The sequence below is a fragment of the Centropristis striata genome, chromosome 8 (assembly GCF_030273125.1).
Source record: "Centropristis striata isolate RG_2023a ecotype Rhode Island chromosome 8, C.striata_1.0, whole genome shotgun sequence".
NCBI classification, from domain to species: Eukaryota; Metazoa; Chordata; class Actinopteri; order Perciformes; family Serranidae; genus Centropristis; species Centropristis striata.
The window spans coordinates 16,131,398-16,155,150 of record NC_081524.1 but is presented as its reverse complement, the minus strand read 5'-3'; the positions used below and the strand labels follow the sequence as shown (position 1 = coordinate 16,155,150).

The following is a 23,753-nucleotide window of genomic DNA, read 5'->3' as shown; positions in this document are numbered from 1 at the left end:
TGCATTTTGAAATGTTTTATTATCACTCTTTACATGCATGATGTAAACATGAGCTTTTAATAAACTTCTTCCACAAATTGAAACTAAAACAAAAATTTATGAAAGTTAAGATAAAATAAATAGAATTAAATATTTATTTCTATTTTCAAGTGCAAACTATTTGTAGTGTCTCCATTACAAAAAGGCTCCCAGAGGGATTTAAATGGAAGTAAATCTGTGTCATCGGAGTTTGAAATAAAAAAGACGTTGAATTTCTAGCACTGAATATTTATGCATTGAAATTATGTATCTGAATGTTTTTCAACGTAAAAAATTCAACCGCAAAAAATTCAACAACAAAAATTCAACTGCAACATCCGGGAACCCAAGGAGGAGGAATGCTGCTTCTCCTCCTTCTCCTCCTCTTCTTATTTTCCTTTTACTGCCCCCTCAGGTCACAAATAGAAGTCTGGATAACTCACAAATCTCGTGGCACACCCCTATTTATTCATAATTTAGCTCCCACAAACTCAGCTTCATCAGGACTGTGTGTGGGTGTGGTTTATTTGATTGACAGTGACAGTCACAGCTGTTATCAGTATTGGGTCAAATGTTGCAAAGTTCTGATTGGTGGACATGGACATTCGTGACATGTTTTTCCAAATGCTCTCCAACCACTACAAACCAGAGAAAAGAGCAAAGAGAAAAACAGATGCATACTGCAATCTCTTTTGTGAAATAACCAAATTTCATTGTCAGGGCCCTTACTGGACAGGTAAAAAAAAATGAGATGGACCGACATTTAATCAGTGCAGTGTGTATACAGAAGTAGCAGCAGTAGAATTGCAAATATGGGGTAACTGAAATTAAATATTGATGTGTTATAAGCGAAATATCAGTTGTCACCATTTCTCTGTTACAGTTTTGAGCGTCCATAAGCGTCCAGTTGTGGGTCATGCAGACATCAGCTTCCCTATGAAGGGCTGGAGGGGCATGGTGGACTGGGCCCGAAGCTCTGAGGACAGAGTCACCATCCCAAAGAACATCCTGTCGACTGGCAAGCCAGGTGAGAGATGCAACACACTTCACACACTTCACATAACACACAGAAGTAACACAGAAACTGTAACCAGGAACGAGTGAAAACAGGTTATTCTGGGCACTCGTGTCGAAAAATAATGCATCTCTCTGATTATTTAAGTGTGTGTGTGTGTGTGTGTGTGTGTGTGTGTGTGTGGGTGGGTGCTGAAATAAGGGACATGAGTTGATCTATAAAACAGTATTTACTCCCATTGTTCCGCTCAGATAAATGCATGCAAAGATGGTTGTATTGAATCCTGAGAATAAAATAGCAGGGAAGTAAAAACATGATTTTTCATCATCCACTGTTTAGCAGCTGTACAATCAACAAGTTCTCCAACTTAAACGACAGAACAGGTTTCTGCAGTTTCTGTGGATTTATGTTGTAAAACCACTGACCTTAGGTTAAGGGCAAAAAGCTTTTTGGTAAGGCGTTATAAAAAACAGTTTAAACAGTAAATAAATGTACCTAAATGCTGGAAGTGAAGTAGTTAAAAGGGTCACGTGACTACCTTACTACTTACTTAATTACTTACTTACTTACTTACTTACTTATTTACTTACTTACTTACTTACTTACTTACTTATTTACTTACTTGCTTACTTACTTACTTATTTACTTACTTACTTACTTACTTACTTACTTACTTACTTACTTACTTACTTACTTACTTATTTACTTACTTACTTACTTACTTACTTACTTACTTACTTACTTACTTATTTACTTATTTACTTACTTACTTACTTACTTACTTACTTACTCACTTACTTACTCACTCACTTACTAGGGCAAAATGCTTCCTGGTAAGGCGTTATAAAAAACAGTTTAAACAGTAAATAAATGTACCTAAATGCTGGAAGTGAAGTAGTTAAAAGGGTCACGTGACTACCTTACTACTTACTTATTTACTTACTTACTTACTTACTTACTTACTTACTTAGTTACTTACTTATTTACTTACTTACTTGCTTACTTTCTTACTTACTTACTTACTCACTTACTTACTCACTCACTTACTAGGGCAAAATGCTTCCTGGTAAGGCGTTATAAAAAACAGTTTAAACAGTAAATAAATGTACCTAAATGCTGGAAGTGAAGTAGTTAAAAGGGTCACGTGACTACCTTACTACTTACTTATTTACTTACTTACTTACTTACTCACTTACTTACTTACTTACTTACTTATTTACTTACTTACTTACTTACTTACTTACTTACTTACTTATTTACTTTCTTTCTTACTTACTTACTTACTTACTTATTTACTTACTTACTTACTTACTTACTCACTCACTTAATAATAATAATGGTGAAAATAGTGAAAATAGTAGAACAACCGAAGAAAAAGTCCTGATGAAATCTGTGACATGTCTATAAAGATTCAAGCAGTGACAGCAGGTTGGGAAAGGTAGGCCAGAGGGTTTTCTTCCCAGCCACATGGACCAGCTCCTCTAAGGCAGCTGTTCTCAACCTTGGGGTCGGGACCCCAATTGGGGTCGCGAGATGATTTCTGGGGGTCGCCAAATCATTTTGGAAGTCAGCTCTGTCTCCACTGTGTTAAAGTGTTCATGTGTTAATGTGTTTTAGTCTTTTTGGTCACTTAATGTCTTTTTTTTGGGTCATGCTTGTCATGCCCATGATTTGGGACATGCATGTTAAATTGGGGGTCGCGACTCGAAAAGGTTGAGAACTACTGCTCTAAGGGATCCCAAGACGTTTCCCAGGGAAAATAGAATATACATTGTAATCTTGCTGGAATTTAGTGGGTCTGCCCCAGGGTTTCCTCCCAGGTAGACAGTCCCAGAACACCTGAGGTGTCCCTATCAGATGCCTGAAAGCAGCTTTTAGGGTGAGCTCTGCCACATCAATCGGACCATGTTGCTGCTGAGTTCTTTTCCTTTTTTCCAGCAATTCGACTACAATCAAAATTACATTCACACTCATTTGTATTGGAGTAATGAAAGAAATCTAACATTTATCAAAACCACAGCAAATAAATAATATTGGGACACTCCATTCAAATGAGTCATCAGTGTGAGTAGGACGGTGTACAATGGCCTTAGATTTAGTGCTATGGAGAGTTTATAGTGCTAAGATTCTCATTTTATAAGTATTGAGCTCTGAGTGTTCTACACTGTAAAAAATAATCTGTTTAATTTACGGTAAAATACCGGCAGCTGTGGTTGCCAGAACTACACCGTAAAAATTACAGTGAGTGGATTTTCTATTCTAAATTTAAATGTAAATATCAGCAAAAACTTTAATTTAGTCTGAATAATCCTGTAATTTTTAGGGTAATTGTGTCATTCATTCACACATCATGGTATTTCTCCATAAATTTTGCATGAAAATGTTATATTTTTACAGCAAAACTGTGTGTTTCTTCCAGTTTATGACAGAAAAAGGTAAAAGTTTTATGCTATTCTTTGATTTACGGTAATTAAAAGTGTCTAATACGGTGATATACAATTTTTTATTTTACGCTCTATTTCTGATGTATGTGACATAGTTTTACTGTTATTTCTACAAACATTTTTTACAGTGTAGAGTTGGGAGGCATATTTGTGTTTCTGCATCATGACTTGTGAACGTCATTATGAAGAGCACCATCTGAGCTTGCTATTGGCAAGTACTACACTGTAAAAAATGTCTGTAGATTTTATGGTGAAAAACTGCTAAACCATAACAGTAAAAGATCATAAAATGATAAATGAGTTAATTCAGTTTCAGTAACAATGAAACAACATGAATGTATATATTAGCCAAAACAGTATTTTTTACAGTTTTTTATTTTTTTTTAATACATTACTCCACTGTTAAATACACTGGCACTGTGTTTGTAGCAAACATATACTGTAATATATATATACAAGTCATCATTTTTGCATTGATTCATTCATTCATTCATTATCCTTAAGTGCTTATCCGCCAGACTATCGCAGGGCTTTTTTGCATTTATCTTTTGTAAAAATACTTTTTCTCCTCACTGTTAAATGTACTAAACACCATATCTCTAACAAAAAAATACTGTAATATTTAATGGTAAAATCTTTTATTCATGCAGCATTTATAAAGTATTTTCTTGTCAATTATATGGCAGAACAGCATTTCTTTTCATGGAAAAACTTTTTATTTTTTATGGTAAAATATGGAATAAAATGGCAATTTTAAATGGGAAATCAACAATGCTAATATAATTTTACCGTAATATTACAATAAGTTGCACCGTATTTATTACGGTAAAGTTCTGGCAACCACAGCTGCTGGTTTTTTATCGTATAAACAACAGTTTTTATTTAATTTTTTACAGTGAGTAGGTACATGGTTTCCAGTAGCAGTAGAGTTATGTGTCAGTCAGGATGTTTTCGACCATTAAAGATAACCCTGCGCTGCTAGCATGCTAATGAGGCCATCACTCCTAAACAGGAGTCAACAGGAGCCAATCAGGAGCAATTAGAGACAATTTCCTCCCCAGCTGGGAGAAGCTTCTCCTCAGAGTAAAGTCACACAGCAGCCGGCCCTCTTCATGCTTACAGCCTGGACAAACTGCTCTCTGCTGGCTGTTTACACTGACTGATTGGTCCCTTCTTGAAATGTTATGAAACAAACAAAAAATTCAAAAAGACAAAAAGAAATGTGTTTTGCTGAATTCTTTTGAAAAGTAAAAGGACAACAAAGACAATGACAGTATAGATTTGAGTTTAGTAAAGTTTAATGCATATGGAGAGAAAGGTTATAATAGTTTTGTATTTTTCATTATTTTTAGTTTTAGTTTTTAATTTCGCTGTGAATTTTTGTTTTCAAATTCAGTTAGTTTTAGTTAGTTCTTAGAGTGAGTTTGCTAGTTTTAGTTTATTTTTTATTTTTTTGAAAAAGCTTAGTTTTAGTTTAGTTTTTATTAGTTTTAGTGTTAGTGTTAGTTTTTTTGTAATGGGCTATGTTTTGGGTGCCAGATTCAAAAAGGTCATAATAAATTTTGCCTTTATTTCCTTTGGTTTATCATATCAGCCCCAATAAGGTTATTAACTCTTACAGTTCTGGGTGTTTTGTATTTTGGTTCTAGTGTAAACATCCCAGTCTCAGTAAACATATTCACCATGTGTTGCATGTTCCAATAGAAACACTGAATTATGAATGAAAAAAGTTGACAAAAACGAAACCTAAGGACATTTTCACTATAATTTCAGTTAGTTTTAGTTAGTTTTGTAACCACACAATACAGTTTCAGTTAGTTATCGTTTTTTTAAAAACTCTAGTTTTTATTTTTATTTCTGTTAACGAAAATGTTTTTTATTTCGTTAGTTTTCGTTAACTATAATAACCTTGGTGTAGAGCTTGGATGATGTAGGAGGGAAGGATCGCGGTCCTGGATGAAAGGATGAGGGTGGAAGGATAAAGGGATGAAGGTCAATAGGTGACAGGAAGATGAGAGGAGGGATGTGGGGAAACATCAGGTTCATGAGTTAATGTTGGGCTCCATGTGGGGAGATGGGAGGAACCAGGGGAGCTGAACCAGAGAGAGAGAATGGAAAAGGTAGAAGAAAAAGAAAAGGGGGGTTGGGGGAACAGAGGGGAAGGCAATGAATCAGCTGTGCTTAAGTAGCTTTATGTTGAACTTTGATGTGTTTGAGGCAGGTCTTTGTTTCTCAACCTTGTTTTTAACCTAAAAAAAAATTAATTTGCCTTCTAGTCTAGACGGAATTGTCCAAAAAAAAATGGTTCCCAAGCGAAATTTTTAGTTTTTGACCTTCTAATTTGCATAACAAAATGGCCGCCAAATTGCCCATCTTGCACAGTCATTGGACCATTTCCCTTAGTTTTTTTGTAAGTAGGCAATCAAAGATGAGGAAATAAGTTTCTAGATCTATAGTCTAGAGTCAAAGTAAGGATATAGTGGAGGCTCAGTGTCTTTTTTATTTATTTATTTATATAATATATATATATATATATATATATATATATATATATATATATATATATATATATATATATATATATATATATATATATATATGCAAAATACCAACTTTTAAGGTGAAATTAACGGGTGTAAATATACATAAAAAAGACACTGAGCCTCCACTATATCCTTGCTCTGACCCTAGACTATAGATCCAGAAACTTAATTTCCTCATCTTTGATTGCCTACTTACAAAAAAACTGTGTGCAAAGAAACCTGGTCTCACAGGAATCTGTGAAATAGCCACATATTCGCTGAACTCAAAATCTGTGTAATAGCAATGCAAGTTAATGACAGTCATATCCCGTGGCTATTCCATGGATATTTGTCTCTATTGGTTTTTGTCCGAGTCACGTGACTTTCAAGGTCCCGGCGGTCAGACTTTGACTTAGTTTCTGCATAAAAATGGATTTTGATCACATTTCTAGCGAGAAATATATGTTTTATTTTCTAAATATTCACTCAGTGAATTTACATAATCACTTTGCGGTGAAGATCTCACCAGAAAAAGACGATCCGCTGTGTTTTATTTTGAAATCTCCCTGATCCTCTGTGTATTTAACAGATCAAACCTTGGCCCATCACACGCCTTGTGTCTGAGGTGGATTTGCTGATCAACATATTATTCTGTTGCAGCGGGAGAAACAAACATGCAACCAACAACAACCACCTCCAACTTCAACTGAACTTATAAACATTTTTTTATATATATATATATATATATATTTTTATTGGAAATTAGCATTCATAAGCATCAGTACAAGACATAACTTATTCCACAGCTGTTTTCCACATTTTTGTTTTTTAAAGGGTACATTAGAACAAAGAACCACAAAAGAAAAATAAATACAAAACAAAACAAAAAACATAGTATTATAATAATATATAATAATATACAGGGAGGCGAAAAAGCAGAGAAACAGAAACATTAACAATTATGCTAATAATACCAATACATACATAAACACAGGATGCCAAGTATGCTCATAAAAAAAAATAAAAATAAAAAAAGATTTTAAAAAATACCTTAATAAAATAAATGAAAATTGGATGCATCAGATAAACTCAGTTGTGGTCCAGAGAGGTGAGGTTTCTCACATATGTGATTGAACTTATAAAAATACATTAAAAACTAAGCAAATTTGCGCAAAATCAGAGAGCTACCAAACTATGCTGCATGTGCATGTTTATCCTCTTGCAAACAAACAAACAAGGCAAAGAAAAACATCTCCACAGTCAAGCGAGAGGTCAAAAAGCCCACAGGGGACCTTTTAAAGCCTGTATCAGCTGTAGGACACTCTCGGCCTGCTCCTCAATGAGACACAGTGAAATTCTTATCCATATTTTAAGTTTTAACTCCACCTTACCTTCTGTTGTGTTTAAAGCCTCCATTAAGAGGCAGAGAAATACAGCAAAAACTTTTTGATTAAATATTTTCTGACAGAGTAGCAAGATGCAAGTTAAATTTGTATGATGTTTTCTTTCTTCTTGGCCTGTGTGTTTCTGTTCGGAGGTAATGGAGTATATTAGGTAAGCACAAGTGCACACTTGCTTTTAAAGGGTTTTCTAGTCCACTTCCTCTAACCACTAACTGGTGGAGAAGAGCCTCCAGTAGGGCAAATCTCCTTTCACTGCAAAAAAGGTGTTTAGTCTAAAAACCAGATAAAAACAGTAAATCTGAGGGAAATGATCTTGCTGCATGGACAGATAACTAGGATTATTAAATCTAGAAATAAGCATGTTGAACGCTTAAAATAAGAAATTAACTCTTAAAACAAGATACATTATCTAACACTTCTACATCTACTTTTTTTTTTATCTTGGTAAGAACCATCAGGTCACTCTGCTCGGGCCAGTTCATCACTGCTGGCAGCTTTACTTTATCTGGTTTTAAGAGTTCATTTATTATTTTAAGTGTTCAACATGCTTATTTCTAGATTTAATAATCTTAATTTAATAAATCTTGTCAAGGTAAATTATCTGTCCATGCAGCAAGATCATTTCCCTCAGATTTACTGTTTTTATCTTGTTTTTAGACACCTTTTTGCAGTGTGCAAAGTAAAGTGTGGTGGAGTAGAAATGAGACTGAACCATATTATGTGTTTCAGACTTTATGCTTATGTCACGAAGTCTAGCTTTGCTTGCTCATTACACATGTGAAGCCATGCGAAGAAAGAAGCTTATGCATGACAGCGTGGATGAGCATATTCACACAACATATGAAAACAAATATTCATTGTATACACCAAACAACAACAACTACAAACAACTGGAAATATGGACAGAAAGTTGCCTATGAACTCTTTAAGTTCTTGCACACTGATCCATAACTTATTGAAATACTGGTTAAAGTCCCTCCAGGCTGGCTCTTGTTGGGCACAGACAATCTGGCTGAGCATATTGGATGGGTCAGCCAAAGACTGGATGATCAGGACACATAATACTTCCTCCTCCTCCTCCTCCTCCTCCTCCTCCTGGTTCCCCTCCGATGCCCCTGGGAGCTCAGCTGTTGCCTGGGAGCTACAGTCTCTGCTGCTGCCTGGCAAACTGCTCTGTGCTCTCAGGCTGCCATGTAGTGAGCTGGAGCAGAAGCTGGATGTCTTCAGATGGCCTAGCAGATGGAGTTGGGGTTTTTTTTCCCGCCATTGACACTGCAGCCGGAAAGAAAGAGTTCTCCATGCCCCGAGGCGGTCCGTGCCTTAATGTTGTACAGCACTCAAGTTTTAACAGATTCCTCCTGATGCTGGCACGAGTCTGTTGTCTCTTAACTGCAGCAGGATGGACTGACCCACAGAGAGCCTCAGCCACATGGAGAGCAGTAGTTCTCAACCTTTTTGAGGCGCGACCCCCAATTTAACATGCATGTTGTCCGAGACCCCCCCTCACTGAACACAATCTCACACGCACAGTTCAGATCACCCAAAAAAGAAACAAAATGACCAAAAAAAGGAAACAAAATGACCAAAAAAGACACAAAATGACCAGAAAAGACACAAATTGACCAAAAATGACAAAAAAAAGAAACAAAATAACCCAAAAAAGAAAAGAATTACCAAAAACAGACACAAAATGACCAAAAAGGAAACAAAGTGACCAAAAAACGATACAAATTGACCAAAAATGAACAAAATAAGAAACAAAATAACCCAAAAAAGAAAAAAAATTACCAAAAAAAGACACAAAATGACGAAAAAGGAAACAAAGTGACCAAAAAAGACACAAATTGACCACAAAATGACAAAAACAAGACACAAAATGACCAGGAAAGACACAAAATGACTAAAAAGGACACAAAATGACCAAAAAGACTAAAACACATGAACACTTTAACACAGTGGAGACAGAGCTGACTTCCAAAATGATTTGGCGACCCCCAGAAATCATCTCGCGACCCCAATTGAAGCTTAAATTTAAGATTTTACCATTAAATAAATTACAGTGATGATTGTATATATATATATTACAGTATATTTTTGTTACACACGATGCCAGTATATTTTACAGTGGAGTAATGTTTTGTTTTTTTTTATTCTAAAAAAAAAATAGTGTTTTGGCTGATATATACATTTGCGGTATTTCATTGTTACTGAAACAGAATTAACCCATTTATAATTTTACGGTCTTTTACTGTCATGGTTTAGCAGCGTACATGTACAAATTGCTCTTGATGCATCGGTGTATGAATGAGTTCCTGATGGTGGCAGGTGGCACCATTTAGGGTCCCCTCCGCCACCAGTATGAATGAATGGGTGAATGGGCGCTGTGTGTAGTGTAAATCGCTACATGAGTGCAGTCCATTCACCATTTAACAGTTGTAGTTGTTGTCACTGTTGTTGAACGTAATGGTTAAAGTGGAACTATTACTGCAATTTTAATACGATGTGTGATGCAATGTATAATATAATAGTATTTACATTTTTTTTTTACTGGAAGCCCTTTTGAAAGTTGGGCCATAGTCTGACAAGCATTTCTGCTCAGAGGTTTAGAGAGTATTCAGCCAGCTCGAGTTTATTTACTCTTCCATTGCCGAAGGACATTTAATCAATGTATTGTCTTCTTTATGCCAGAGTAAGGGCTGCTTTTATCTACCACCATTGAGATTATGGAGACTATTTGTCAGCATTGTGTGTATGTGTGTGTGTGTGTGTGTGTTCTTGTACTTTATACATAGTGAGGACTAACAGAATTAGGGCATTTTGGCCGGTCCTCACCAAGGATAAGGATTAGAATGACGGTTATGGTGAAGCTAAATGTAAGGGGCTGTGAAGGTCCTCACAAAGATAGACCAGCAGTTCTTAACTAACTGAGTGAGGACATTGTTGTGAAGTGAGGACATTTGAGGTGGACCTCACTTCTTCTAAAGCCCTATAAATGTTTGAGGGTTAGGACTTGGTTTCAGTTTCAGGTTTAGGGTCAGCGGCTACAAATTCATTACTTTAATGATGTGTCCTCAAAAAGATAGAAGTACAAGAATGCGTGTTTGTGTCTTCTCGTACTTCCTACATAGTGAGGACCATGGCTTTAACCAGCAAACTGAGGACATTTTTGTCTTTAAAGGCTTAAGACCTGATTTTAAGGTTCAGGTTATAATCAGGTTTAGGTTGGTTAGGGTTGGGGTTAGCAATTCAGTGTGTGATGGTTAAGGGGTCTAGGGAATGAATTTGATGAATACAGAGTCCCCAGAAAGATAGATGGACGTGTGTGTGTGTGTGTGTGTGTGTGTGTGTGTGTGTGTGTGTGTACTCGTTCTTCCTACATAGTGAGGACCAGAACACGTTTTTAACCAACAGAGTGAGAGCATTTCTGCAAAGTGAGGACATTTCGGCCGGTCCTCACAAAACTAACTAAAATCATAGTGAAAATGCCCTTCGTTTTCGTCTTTGTCAACTTTTTTCATACATAATGAAGATTGATAAACCAAAGGACATAAAGGCAAAATTTACTCTGACCTCTTTTAATCTCCCACCCAACAAATAACCCATTACAAAAAAAAATAAAACTAACTACTGAACTAAAACTATAGCATTGTCACTCGAAAACTCGAAAAACTCGGAAAAAAAAATTGCAACAAAATTAAAACTAAAACTAATGAATGATTCAAAACTATTATAACCTTGCAAGGGAATTCACTGTTACAATGAGGGTCCTCACAAAGATAGAAGTACAAGAATGTGTGTGTGTGTGTGTGTGTGTGTGTGTGTGTGTAGAGCAGTGTGAGAGTGTTTATAGCTGACTAGTCATGTAGGCCAGCTCCAGTGTAAAGAGCTCTTGGGGGGAGCAGAGGAAGCATGGCGGCCCTGTTTCTCCTCTAGCAGGCCTCCGTACCAACAGACTGAACCATTCTGTCCCTCAACACTCACCACAGCCTTGAGTTCTTGAGTCTGACCTCCATGCTCTGTGTTTGTGTGTCCGTCTCTTCCCCAACACAGATGCAGACGAGTCCTCCACGTTTGTAACCGGCATCGTTCTGTACAGAAACCTGGGCAGCATCCTGACTCTGCAGAGGTAAGCTTCTGACTGTTTACAGCTGCAGCTAGAAGATTAGAAGCTCTGTTATTGGTCCCCATGTTTCCCTCTGGCCATGGATGTCTATTAATATCAGTGTTGGAGGGCGATACTCAGACATGGAATCAAATGTAACCAACCGTATTTACTGTTTGGTTGTGGGCATGATAGCAGTAAAACTTAACACGAACACAAACAGTGGGTGATTCAATAATATATTCAATATGATAAAGAAAACGGATAATATTGAATATCACTTAAGGTCTACATAAAAGCTGAAGCAGTTGTCTTAATGGAGAATGACACAATAACTAAGCAGACCATGACCGAGATCACTTTACTTTGGTTACAATTATTAATAATAATAATAATAATAATAATAATACATTTTATTTGGAGGCGCCTTTCTTGGCACTCAAGGACACCGTACAAAAGGATTGAAAAGAAACAGCAATAAAATACAATAAAATACGCAGAATTAATAACAATACAATATAATAGATATATTGGGCAGGGTAAAAGTCATCATTTATTCCCATTAAACTCAAACATGGTTAACATTGTTCTTGCAAAACATCATCATGTCGGCATTAGCATCGTGGGCATGTTAGCCTTTAGCTCACAGCAGCAGCCAGCAAGGCTGTAAGCACAAAAAAGGCTGTCTAAAAACAAGATAAAATCACTAAATCTGAGGGAAATGATCTTGCTGCATGGACAGATAATTCAGATAATTTCACTTGACAAGATTTCTTAAATTAAGATTATTAAATCTAGAAATAAGCATGTTGTACACTTAAAATAATAAATTAACTCTTAAAACAAGATAAATTAAAGCGATGAACTGTCCAGAGCAGAGTGACCTGCAAATGATTTACCAAGATAAAAAAAAAACTTGAAAAGTGTTACATAATTTAGCTTGTTTTAAGAGTTAATTTCTTATTTTAAGTGTTTAACATGTCTATTTCTAGATTTAATAATCTTAATTTAAGAAATCTTGTCAAGGTAAATTATCTGTCCATGCAGCAAGATCATTTCCCTCAGATTTACTGTTTTTATCTGGTTTTTAGACTAAACACCTTTTTTGCAGTGTAGACTCCAAGTCTTGCTATCTGTTCTAAGACAATTGCGGGTTTTGTCTTCAAATTGACACATTCTTTAATATATGTATACAGATAACTGTATCTTTCTGTGTCTCCACCTTTCTCTCAAGCCATTCAACATCTACTTTTTTTCCAACCATGGCACATACATCATGAGATGATTGATAAACAGACAATTCTCCAAACAAAACTACAATATATTTTATTTGTTGTTTGTGTCTGATCTGGTGCTCCCATGGGCAGCTAAACATTAGTTGCAAAATAAGGATGTTTCCATCAGCTGGTTTAGAGCGAATAAACAAAGCTGCATGAATGTACTTTAGTCAGAAGATGGCAGTGTAATGTATTGCTGTTAGTAAACAGTAGAAGAAGAAGAGATTATGCGAGAAACAAAACAGTAGAGGAAGATATAGAGCAAATATACCATTAGTATTAGCTGTTTCTAATCTGCTTCTGCTTAGTTTGGTTTGCAAAATGTCTTATATAAGGTTAGGGAACAGTCAGGGTCAAAGAAACATGGAACAGGCAAGAAGCAAACTCTCTACCTCCTCTGTGAAAGTTGCACAATTTGTCATCCTCCTCATCCTGCCCTGTGAGATGCCAGTTCACCCTTTGCATGTGACAAACAATAGTCACAATTTACACAACCACTAGAGGTATATGTCAAGTAAACTCACACTATTTGAACAAATTACCAAAACCATGTTTTCTTGAAAGGAGTCTCAGAAATGTTGAAATGATTAAGTTATCTATTCAACTTTTCTCCGGTCAAGGATGGTTCCTTCAACTCAGCTGAAAAGAAAGAATTCATATCAATCTCTTCAACTAATCAAATCAAAAGGACTTCCAATTGGTTTAATTATGAAAGTATTTCAGAAACATAAATCACTTATGACCACAATTATTATTGGATTGCGTACAATTTCCTTTATTAACCCATTTAGGCCTAAAAAATGAAAGTATTTGAGAGCTTCTAGCTGCTCCCTCCACTATAGTCGTCTTCCAACATGATTTAAGTTCTGGGAAAGTCCCATGATGCATTGTGACACTCCCACATGTTTTCTGATGCATTTCATTGGCCAAGAGACCGAAAATAGGTGGAAAAAACTACAAAAACTACAAAACGACGTATCAGTTTTCCCGGCTTTAATGGTAGAATAACGCAGCAGCGCCCCCTGGTTTTAATGGTAGAAATGCGGTAATGCAGCTACACACTAAAATACAGTTACTGATTCTTTAACTGTTGAACCATATTCCTGATTTTACTACAAAACTGTGCTGAGTGTTATGGATTATCACAGCAGCGTCAGGGCATTTTACATCAGTGCTGCAGGGAATGGTCCCAGTTAAATAAAACAAGGATTTGATGCAGAAACAGCAGCACATAGCAATGGGTGGCCTCATGTATGTCTTTCATCTCTGTGAGTAATGGGATTTATTGGAGGAAGTTGCTACTCGTAGGATGATTAACATATATTTTAACACAGCAGTGTATGTGTAGCTTTGGGTAATTGTGGGTGTGTGTGTGTGTGTGTGTGCGTGTGTGAATAACAGCCTTTTCTCTGGCTGTGACTGGTGGTAAGGAGCTCACCATTATGACAATGCGCTGAGAGCACATTATGAAATGGTAACATATGAAAGTAGACCTTCCCTCTCACCAGTCCTCCCACGTGTTTGTTCTGAATCTTTGGATTGGTGCTGATCTCCATATTTCTCAGCTCCACTTCACTCTTTTTGCTTTTCATCCCCGTCTCCTCTCCTTTTATGCATTTGATTCTCCTCTCATGGAAAAGGAGATGAGTTTGAGGCAAGAGACTAGATGACACAAACACTTAAGTTGACTGATTGTGTTGTGGAATGCTGAGAGCGTTTGTGCGTACAGATACAGTGATGATGTGGAGAACTGGAGAACGGAGCATGGGCTGTTGAACATGTTTGGCCGACTGGAAGCTTTCGGTGTCACTACTTTCAGTCGCAAATCACTTTTTCCTGATTGTCTCATTCCACATGATTGATAGTACCTATGAAGAGCAGAAATTGCAATGAATACTAAGCAGACAGGAAGAATGTAAAATAGAAAACCCCAAAAATGTAAGAAGATCACCTATTGAAAAACAATGTTGGACTGCTTTGGATGCTAGAAAAAAAAGTGGGATTATATGTTTGCCCTGTAGTAGGGCTGGGCGATACGTCGATATTAGCCTGGGTATACCCAGACTGCCTTGCGCGCTCGATTTCATTTCAAACTGCCAAGGGGTCTGGAAACCAGAGGGATTTCTTATCCCTGTTTTAGGATCCAATCACAGAGCAGGGAGGGACGGCAAGACGATGACGCGTACTACTCGGCAGACGGAAGCTTGTAGTTTTTTAGTTTTCTTACGGATCCAACATGGCTGCTGCAGATGTGAAACTCTCTTTAGCTGTAGATGGTGTTTTAAATAGTTTAGAGCCAAAGTTGAAAAGCGAAAGGTCTCTCAGCGGCTCTGCTGTCCCCCGGCTCGTAGCCAGATCACCGGCGTTACGGTAGCGGGGCTAATAGCGGTAGCGTTACCACTACTAGCCCCTTACGGTAACGCCGGTGATCTGGCTCCGTGCCGGTGGACAGCAGAGCCCCCAGAGACCCGCAGCAGCTTGTTTATTGCCCATAAAATCAGTGGATGTGTGTGGCTGAATGACATGAGGGGGAATAAAGCGTGAAAATAAATAATCTTGCAGAAAGCGAGAACTAGAGAAGCAAAGCAGCAGCAACACTCTCTCACAGACACACACACAACAAACATCCATCTCTGTTGCTCTACTACGTCATCTGGTATAACTGATCTGATTGGCTAAGAGCTACCTACAGACGCTTTGATAGACATTCTAAGCGTCCAATAAACGGCTCCGGAGGATCGTAAACCACGCCTCCTCTACGGAGAAATGAACGGCTGGTTCCCAGACTAGATCTCATTTGTGATTAGTCTGGTGGTAGCCAGGCTACAAAAAGACACAAAATGAGAAGACAGAATAACAAAAAAAAACCCACAGAAGACATAAACATGACCAAAAAAAGACACAAAATGACCAAAAAAAGACACAAAATAACTAAAAAAGACACAACAACAGACACAAAATTAGCAAAAAAAAAGACACAAATGACCAAAAAAGACACAAAATGACTTACAAAGACACGTAAAGACATGAAAAGGATTTTAAAAATGGAAAAATAGCCCAATAAGACTCCAGAGAGTTAAACTATTATATGTACACATTCTCGGTTCCTTTTGTGTACAATGAGATATTGTTTGAACAAAAAAATGTTAGAATTGTTCCATTGTTCATCGTTATAAATTTATCATTTTATTATTAATTTGACACAGGGGCCACAGCAGGGGCCAAAGGCTTCTTCACAGGGGCAGTGGCTCCTGGAGGCCCCTGTGAAGAACCGCCACTGAATGCTAGGATTGTATATACAGATTATTTTATTAGTGTTTTCTGTCTCCCTCTAGAAACAGCACAGTCCTCAACTCCAAGGTTCTGTCTGTGGCCATCAAGCCCTCACCTGCTTCCCTCTCGGCTCCGGTTGTAGTCGAGTTCTCTCATCTCTACAACGTGAGTGACTTTAAATCATTTCAGATGGTAATGCTTTATATTAAGGTCCTTGTAATAACCATTAATTAACAAGTAATAAGGTCCTTGTAAGTCCTTACAAGATGCTTATTAACATTATTCTGTGTTTATAAGCTTATATACACTGTAAAACTTTTTACTGTAAAATTACACTAAATTACTGGCAGCACTTTCGCCAGTAAGTTACTGTAAAATTTACAGTAACTTACTGTTTTATAGAAATACAGGCCCGTTTACTGACAAACTGTCTCGTAACGAAGAAAAAAAATAGTGTGATGTTTAAATGTTTAACTCTAATTTATGTTACAACTAATCCATTTAAACTGTATATTATGATTACTGGAAAAACAACACATTGTGATTATTTCAGCCCAGACAAAAAATAAATAAAATAAAACTTTTCTTCTTTTCAAAAATAACGTCTTTATTTTCCTGACATGCTCAGTTGAAATAAAAAGAGTAAATTCCTGTAAAAATATCATTTTGACTGCTGGAATGCCTGAGCAATCATGAAAACTCCCACAATGCATTGTTTTCACAGCAATATACTGAACAATCATAATACAGCAAGTTACTGTTAGAATGTGACTGTAAATTTACAGCAAAGTCTTACAGTGTAAGTGTTAATAATGACATTATAAACACCCATGACCCACCCATTATGTCTTTGCCATGCCTTTATTAATCTTATTTTGTTTGCTTATTGATATTAAAATCTACTTTATTGCTCATCTATTATAAGTTAACTATAAGTTAACTATGCTTTTTGCAACTACCGGATCTAAAGCGAGAACAATGCCTTATTACTTGTTAATTAATGGTTATTAAGGACCTTATTATAAAGCGTTACCCATATATTTAGCTGTTATGATATGAGGTTGATGTACTGGTACTGTTTCATGGTGATGATGTTTGTGTTTTTTCTTCTGTTCCTCATTATTTAGGGAACAACCAACCAGACCTGCATATCCTGGGACGAGAGTGACAGGTAAGCTACATTATATTGATTTGTCACCTGACCATTTATACAGTCTATGCTCCTGATGTAATGGAGCTGCATTTATATGACTCAAGCTGTTTTGTTGTAATACTGATTGTATCATGGGGAACAAAGGATCAAGCATGTTTAGAGCTTGCCCCATGCTAGGAACTTCAGTTGATCTACCTTTTGTTTAATTCTATAACTTTAAGGAAATTCAAATGCTGAATGAGTACCCCTTATGCCAATATGGCTATTATATTGATGTTATAAACATCCATGTGACCAATGCCTCAAAGGTCCAAGGCAGGATGCTGTAAGCACCTTATTTTCCCCAGAGGACTATGCTCAATAAATCCGGGGACCCTATGATCATCCTTTTAGTGCCCACATCAAAGAAAAGGTTCCTACAGTACAGTAAATATTACATTCTTGTACAGAAAATATCACATCTAATGGCCAGACTGCCATTAAATTTGCTGAAAATATTATTGCTTCCCAGAAGACAAACCTTACTGGCTTACATGACAAAATAGAATTTGATGAAGAAAAGTCTTTGCTTCGAGCGAGCAGAGCTCGTAAAAAAAGTAGCTGCACAGTGTTGTTGTGCGTGTTGCTGTTTTTTTTCTTCTTGCGCCTGCCTCTGCTTCACTCGGTTGCTGAATATGTGCGTGAAGATCAAACAAGTGCACGCGGCAGTTGAAATCTGCATGCGTGACACAAAATAATTTACGCGCGCAGATCTCCCTGCGAGCGTGACTTATAACTCAAATATGATGCCATAATAACGACTAATAATAACCTCACATTAATTTCACTTCAATTTGAAATATTCATTGTCGATTTTCTGGATTCTGCATTGGATGGAAAATGTTCCATCCAGTGTTTTATACTGTGTGATGTAGTGAATATTGTTTCCTTAAAGAGCCATTGGTGAAGCTTCAGCCACACTTTGAACATTTTTATGGCAAAAATGGCCAGTGTTGAGATATTTATTTGTTATTTTACACTGTAAAAAAAGTCTGTTTAATTTACGGTAAAATACCATATATAGGCAGCTGTGGTTGCCAAAATTTCACTGTGAGTTTTCTACTGTAAATTTAAATGTAAAAATCAGCAAAAACTGTAATTTAGACTGAGTAGTGCCTTTATTTTTAGGGTGATTGTGTCCTTGTGACATTATGGTATTTCTCCATACATTTTACATGAAAAAACTGTGTGTTTTCTACAGTCTAAAAGTTTTGCATTATTCCTTGATTTATGGTAATTACAAGCATCTACTACGGTGATATTACATTTTTAATTTCACGCCCTATTTCTGATGCAGTTTGACAGTGTTTTACTGTAATTTTTACAAACATTTTTTACAGTGTAGTGTTAATAAAGCGTGATTATTGAATTGATCTGACATCAGATTAAAGTGTCTAACCCACATGTAGTCACTAGCAGCAGTTGCTGGTACTTGTAGATGCTTTAGAGACTCTGTGTTCTGTAGCTGGCCAGTGTTTTCATCTTGACAGAGTCAGTGCTCTCCCCAGTGAAAGGTGCTGAGTGTGTTGGACAGCTCTGCAGCTCTTGTCTGGGAGAACGCTAACCCCACGCTATCACTGCTACGACACTGATGCAGCATGTGGAAAATTAAAAGTGTCGCTCACAGCTTTCCTCCCCCTCTGAGCCCACGCACACACAGCAACACGGACCATAGAGAGCAGTTAAGAGTCTACTGAGAGAGAGAGAGAGAGAGAGAGAGAGAGAGAGAGAGAGAGAGGATGACGGGATAGAAAATGAACAAAAAATAAATATTGAACTGCTCAGTTTTTCTGTTTCTGTTGCCAGATTCAAAGCTCTGCTCATTTGCTTCTTGCTCTTTAAGTGCCCTATTTGTTTTAGACAAGAAAATAGTGTGAGCGTGTGAGCGTGTGAGAGCGTGAGCACTGAGCGGAGGGGAAGAGGCAAACATTTGGCAGCCTTGTTGTTTGTTGCAGTGCAGGTTTGGCCATTTGCATTTAGATGGGTACGTACACTCGTGTTACAGAGGAAAAGCAGAACATCCATCGCTTCAGTCAAAGGATTAAAATAACTTTGGTTTGGCACATAGAGACAAGGAGCAAGAAAACAGAGGGAAACAGAGGAAGAGATGATTTGGGGAATAAAGACAAAATGATCATTGAGACATTGAATGGATGTTATTATGACAGCCTTCCCAAACAATAAAAAACTATCAATATCACACAATATCAGACAGTCATTTACAGTGAAACGCTACCAGCAGTGTCAGATTCTGAACTACCACAAGTTCTTAATGTACAATGAAGCTCAGCTGCAGAGAGAGCCAGGGCTTTATGTGAAGCTTTAGGAATTATATATATATATATACACTACCGGTCAAAAGTTTTAGAACAGCCCAATTTTTCCAGTTTTTTATTGAAATTCAAGCAGTTCAAGTCAAATGAACAGCTTGAAAGGGTACAAAGGTAAGTGGTGAACTGCCAGAGGTAAATAAAAAAAGGTAAGCTGAACCAAAACTGGAAAATAATGTACATTTCAGAATTATACAAGTAGGCCTTTTTCAGGGAACAAGAAATGGGTTAACAACTTAACTCTATGGAGTCTTGGGCTATTTTGTCCATTTTTGAATTCTTTTCATGTCTTTGTAAGTCATTTTGTGTCTTTTTTTGGTCATTTTGTTTCTTTTTTTGGACATTTTTTGTCTTTTTTTAGTCCTTTAGTCCAACATAAAATGTGATTTTGAATCTTTTTTTTTACTTTCAAAACACTATCATGCTCAATAAAGAATTTTAAATGTTGCAAATGTGCATTAATTTCAGAGTACACTGAGACATTAAACTGCATCATTTTCAATTAAATTCTGGAAAAGTTGGTGTGTTCTAAAACTTTTGACCAGTAGTGTATGTAGTAGCAGTAGCAGTAATGTATGTATATATATATATATATATATATATATATATATATATATATTTTTTTTTTTTTTTTTTTATTGTTGTTTGCACTTAAAAAAACATACAATCGTTAGGAAATAACAGTACAAGAAACAGTAAAAGAAAATGCAGGAAAGATCAAAAAGGGCGTATACGTGACCCTTATACGTGACCCTCCCTCTTAAACCTATAAGTAACTATACTTTACTTAAATTACATAGCTAGATGAAAATAAAAAAAATATTTCAATCAACTAAAATGTGCATTATAGCTTATGAAAGTCTACCGGTCGGCCCTTAAACTCTTAAATTAAAAAGGCTAGCTTTTGATTCCAAGATATTCCATGCAAAAATCATACAAAATCATAAAAATAAATGCTCATTTTGACCTATTATTAATGTTGGTAGGCTAATTTATACCTAGAAGGCTGTATTGTCTTCATTCTAAGGCTTAAAATAAAGTTTGCGGCTCCATTTTGGCTGTTTTTCCTCTTATTTTGGCGGACAATGTCTCTTTAGTTAGTAAGGGTTGCCGACCTGTCCTAGTGTAACATGCATGCAGATTTAATTTCATCATATTATAGTTTATAACAATTTCACTTTGGGTAAAACCCAGCAGGTGCTCTGCAGTTTAACAGATAAAGAGTGATAAATATATAAATCAACCTGGTCTCACAGGAATCTGTGAAATAGCCACGGATTTGCTGAATTCAAGGAATCACTCAAATTTCCGTGAAACTGACACGGATTTCGCTACAAAACAAGTTAATGCCAGTCATATCCCGTGGCTATTCCAACATACAAAGTGATTATGTACATTCACTGAGTGAATATTTAGAAAATAAAACATATATTTCTCGCTAGAAATGTGATCAAAATCATTTTTTATGCAGAAACTAAGCCAAAATATTGATTTTTTTCACTTAAAATGAGAGAACTGTCCGCCATGTTTTTTGTTCTGACTGCCGGGACCTTGAAAGTCACGTGACTTGGAACAAACCAATAGGAACAAATATCCATGGAATAGCCATGATATGATATGATGATATGATAGCCATGATATGACTGTCATTAACTTGCATTGTAGCCAAATCCGTGTCAGTTTCACGGAAATTTGAGTGATTCCGTGGCTATTCCACGGATTTTGAGTTAAGCGAATCCGTGGCTATTTCACGGATTCCTGTGAGACCAGGTTCATATAAAGACATAAGACATGAAGATAAATCATGAACTTAACCAAAAGGAGTTAATAGAAATAATTATGCTAATATGTTAAATTAAAATGTGCTTGTGAGAGGCTGCTGTAAGTGTTTGGAGAGAGCTCAGCCCTGAGGGGATCTGACAGGAGCTTTCTTGTCATGTTTCCATGTATAGCAGGGATGAGAGAGCCACATTACACCTATGTCATTTTGGGAACATGCAATATCACAATGAATGTGCTATCAGATGATGGATGTCTTCCACTAGGAGCCCAAAACTGTCCATCAGGTTCACAGTGTTGAGAGCTGTGTTGGAGGATTTCAGCTCTTCTTTGAGCTGTTTACCAGGTCACATCTTTCCAGTGCTTGCCTCTGAAAAACTACCAGAAAGCATCTTATGTTAGTACAACAACTAGAAACGGACTTAGGCAAATGTTTTTAATATGGCAACCTTTATGTCTTTTGCCTTTGCTTCTGAAGCACAGTTAATGTATGTTGCCTGTATTTTTAATGTGATGAAATGTTATTGAGAACACACAATTCTGCCCTACAAAGTCTAACTGCAGTAACTACGCGAAGGGGAAAACTGAGACAAACTGCTTTTCAAGGGTTTTACATTTTTTATACGGTAAAAGATGAAATAAAATGGCAATCTTAAACGTGAAATCAACAGTGCCAATATCTTTTTACCGTAATATTAAAAAAGGTTGTACTGTATTTATTAAGGTGAAGTTCTGGCAACCACAGCTGGGAACCCATTTTCATTCAGACAGAGGGCCTGTTTGAAAATCATCATGTCTTTACTCAAAAATAGCCTAACGTTGGCTTATTATTTCACCCCCTTCCCGATAAGATATCAAAAATGTCTTCCATAGATCTTCTAGTTTCTCCAATTCAGGTATTAAATTCTATTGCAGCTGATAAAGCTTTTCTTTAATCCATCAAATGCATACTGAATATATTTAAAAGCCACAGCAGGAGTGGGTGAAATGCAGTAAATTAAAGAGTGAGTCTGATTTATTCTGCCCAAGGAAATCTCTAAAAGTAGTAAATAAAAGTGGGCCCAGAACCAAACCTTGTAGCCAGACAGAGCCCTGTCTATAAGATAGTTGGAATCCACCCAACCGCCTTAAGTAAAACAAATAGCTTCAAGATGTCTAACTAAAGGACTGTGGTCAACAGTGTCAGAGGCCTTAGAAAGGGCTGTAAACAGAGAAAGGCTGCTCTATAATTGTTTGAGACAGCTGGATCATCTTCTTTCACCAGGAGACTTGATAAAGTCAGATTAAAAATGTGTCATAGTGGTTTAGCGATAATTTCGGATGCTAATTTTATAAACATGTCTGGACCGGCTGGTTTTCTAGAATTACTCAGATTTAGTCCTTTCATTTGCTGTTGTTGGTGTTGGTTACTCATCTCTTCCTCAGAATAATGTACACAGAGCCGGCCCAAGCCTCCGTGGGGCCCTGAGCAAAATTTGAAATTTGGGGCCCTTTATTCCTGCCATTAATATTGATTGTTGATCATTCACACACCTACAGTACTATGAACTCATTGCGACAGTGGCAGTGTTGTTTACATTATCCTATTGTCAGCCTGATATGTCTTTACACATTTAAGGGAGTGGTCCACTTAATAACATAAATAATACCAATGCAATAATAATGCACATAATACCAAAAAAGTAATGATGAATGATGTCCACATATTGTTTTTAATCTCAAATGTAGCACATTCAGCTAAAAGAGCAACCTGGGGTTATGGTAAAGCATAATATTTACTGTAAAAGAGTAATTTATTGCTTCAAAAAACTGCAACAGCAATGTGCAAAAAATAAGTTGTAGTGCAAGAACAACAATAAAGTGCAAATAAATCATTGAGTGTTGTGTGAATTGCTGGTGTGGTTTGCACTTTAGGGCCACCGTACTCTGATCATATAGAAATCATCAACCATACATGCAAAAAATAAAGGAAAATATACATACTTATTTTTCTTATTTTCTCTTAGGGGGCCCCTAAGCAGTCGCTTAGTTTGCTTATGCCTTGGACCGGCTCTGAATGTACATTCCTACAGCTCTTTCTTAATTACCCTGGATTTCTCTATTTAACTTAAATCCTTTGCCCTAGAATCAGAATCAGAGAATCTGAATCACCTTTATTGTCTTTATTGTAGAATCTCGCTGCAGCGCTCTAACGGGGGAGTTTAGCAGACTAGCTTGGAGCCATTGTCTGTCCTTTGGGTAGGCAGGATAAGACGGGAATTTGGACTGTAGGTGAAGGTGGCAGTGATTTTTGCTCCTCATCCTCTCGATGATAATGTCCCTGCTGGTCTCCAGATCCATCCAGTCTCTTTTCCAGGTCCGTCACCCGCTCCAAGACTTTACCCACGATGCGGTTTGT

The 23,753-nt window shown here is 36.8% G+C and overlaps 1 protein-coding gene across 9 annotated transcripts in view; it reads left to right on the top strand.

Moving 5' to 3' along the window:
• Positions 1–23,753, top strand: part of adgrb1a (adhesion G protein-coupled receptor B1a) — a 235,587-nt gene that overhangs the window by 130,167 nt on the left and 81,667 nt on the right. For all 9 annotated transcript variants that reach the window (XM_059339469.1, XM_059339464.1, XM_059339463.1 and 6 more), the window contains 4 exons: positions 902–1,045; positions 11,453–11,528; positions 16,117–16,219; positions 17,182–17,225. In XM_059339469.1, coding sequence (XP_059195452.1) covers positions 902–1,045; positions 11,453–11,528; positions 16,117–16,219; positions 17,182–17,225 — 367 coding nt within the window. The remainder of the gene's footprint in view (positions 1–901; positions 1,046–11,452; positions 11,529–16,116; positions 16,220–17,181; positions 17,226–23,753) is intronic.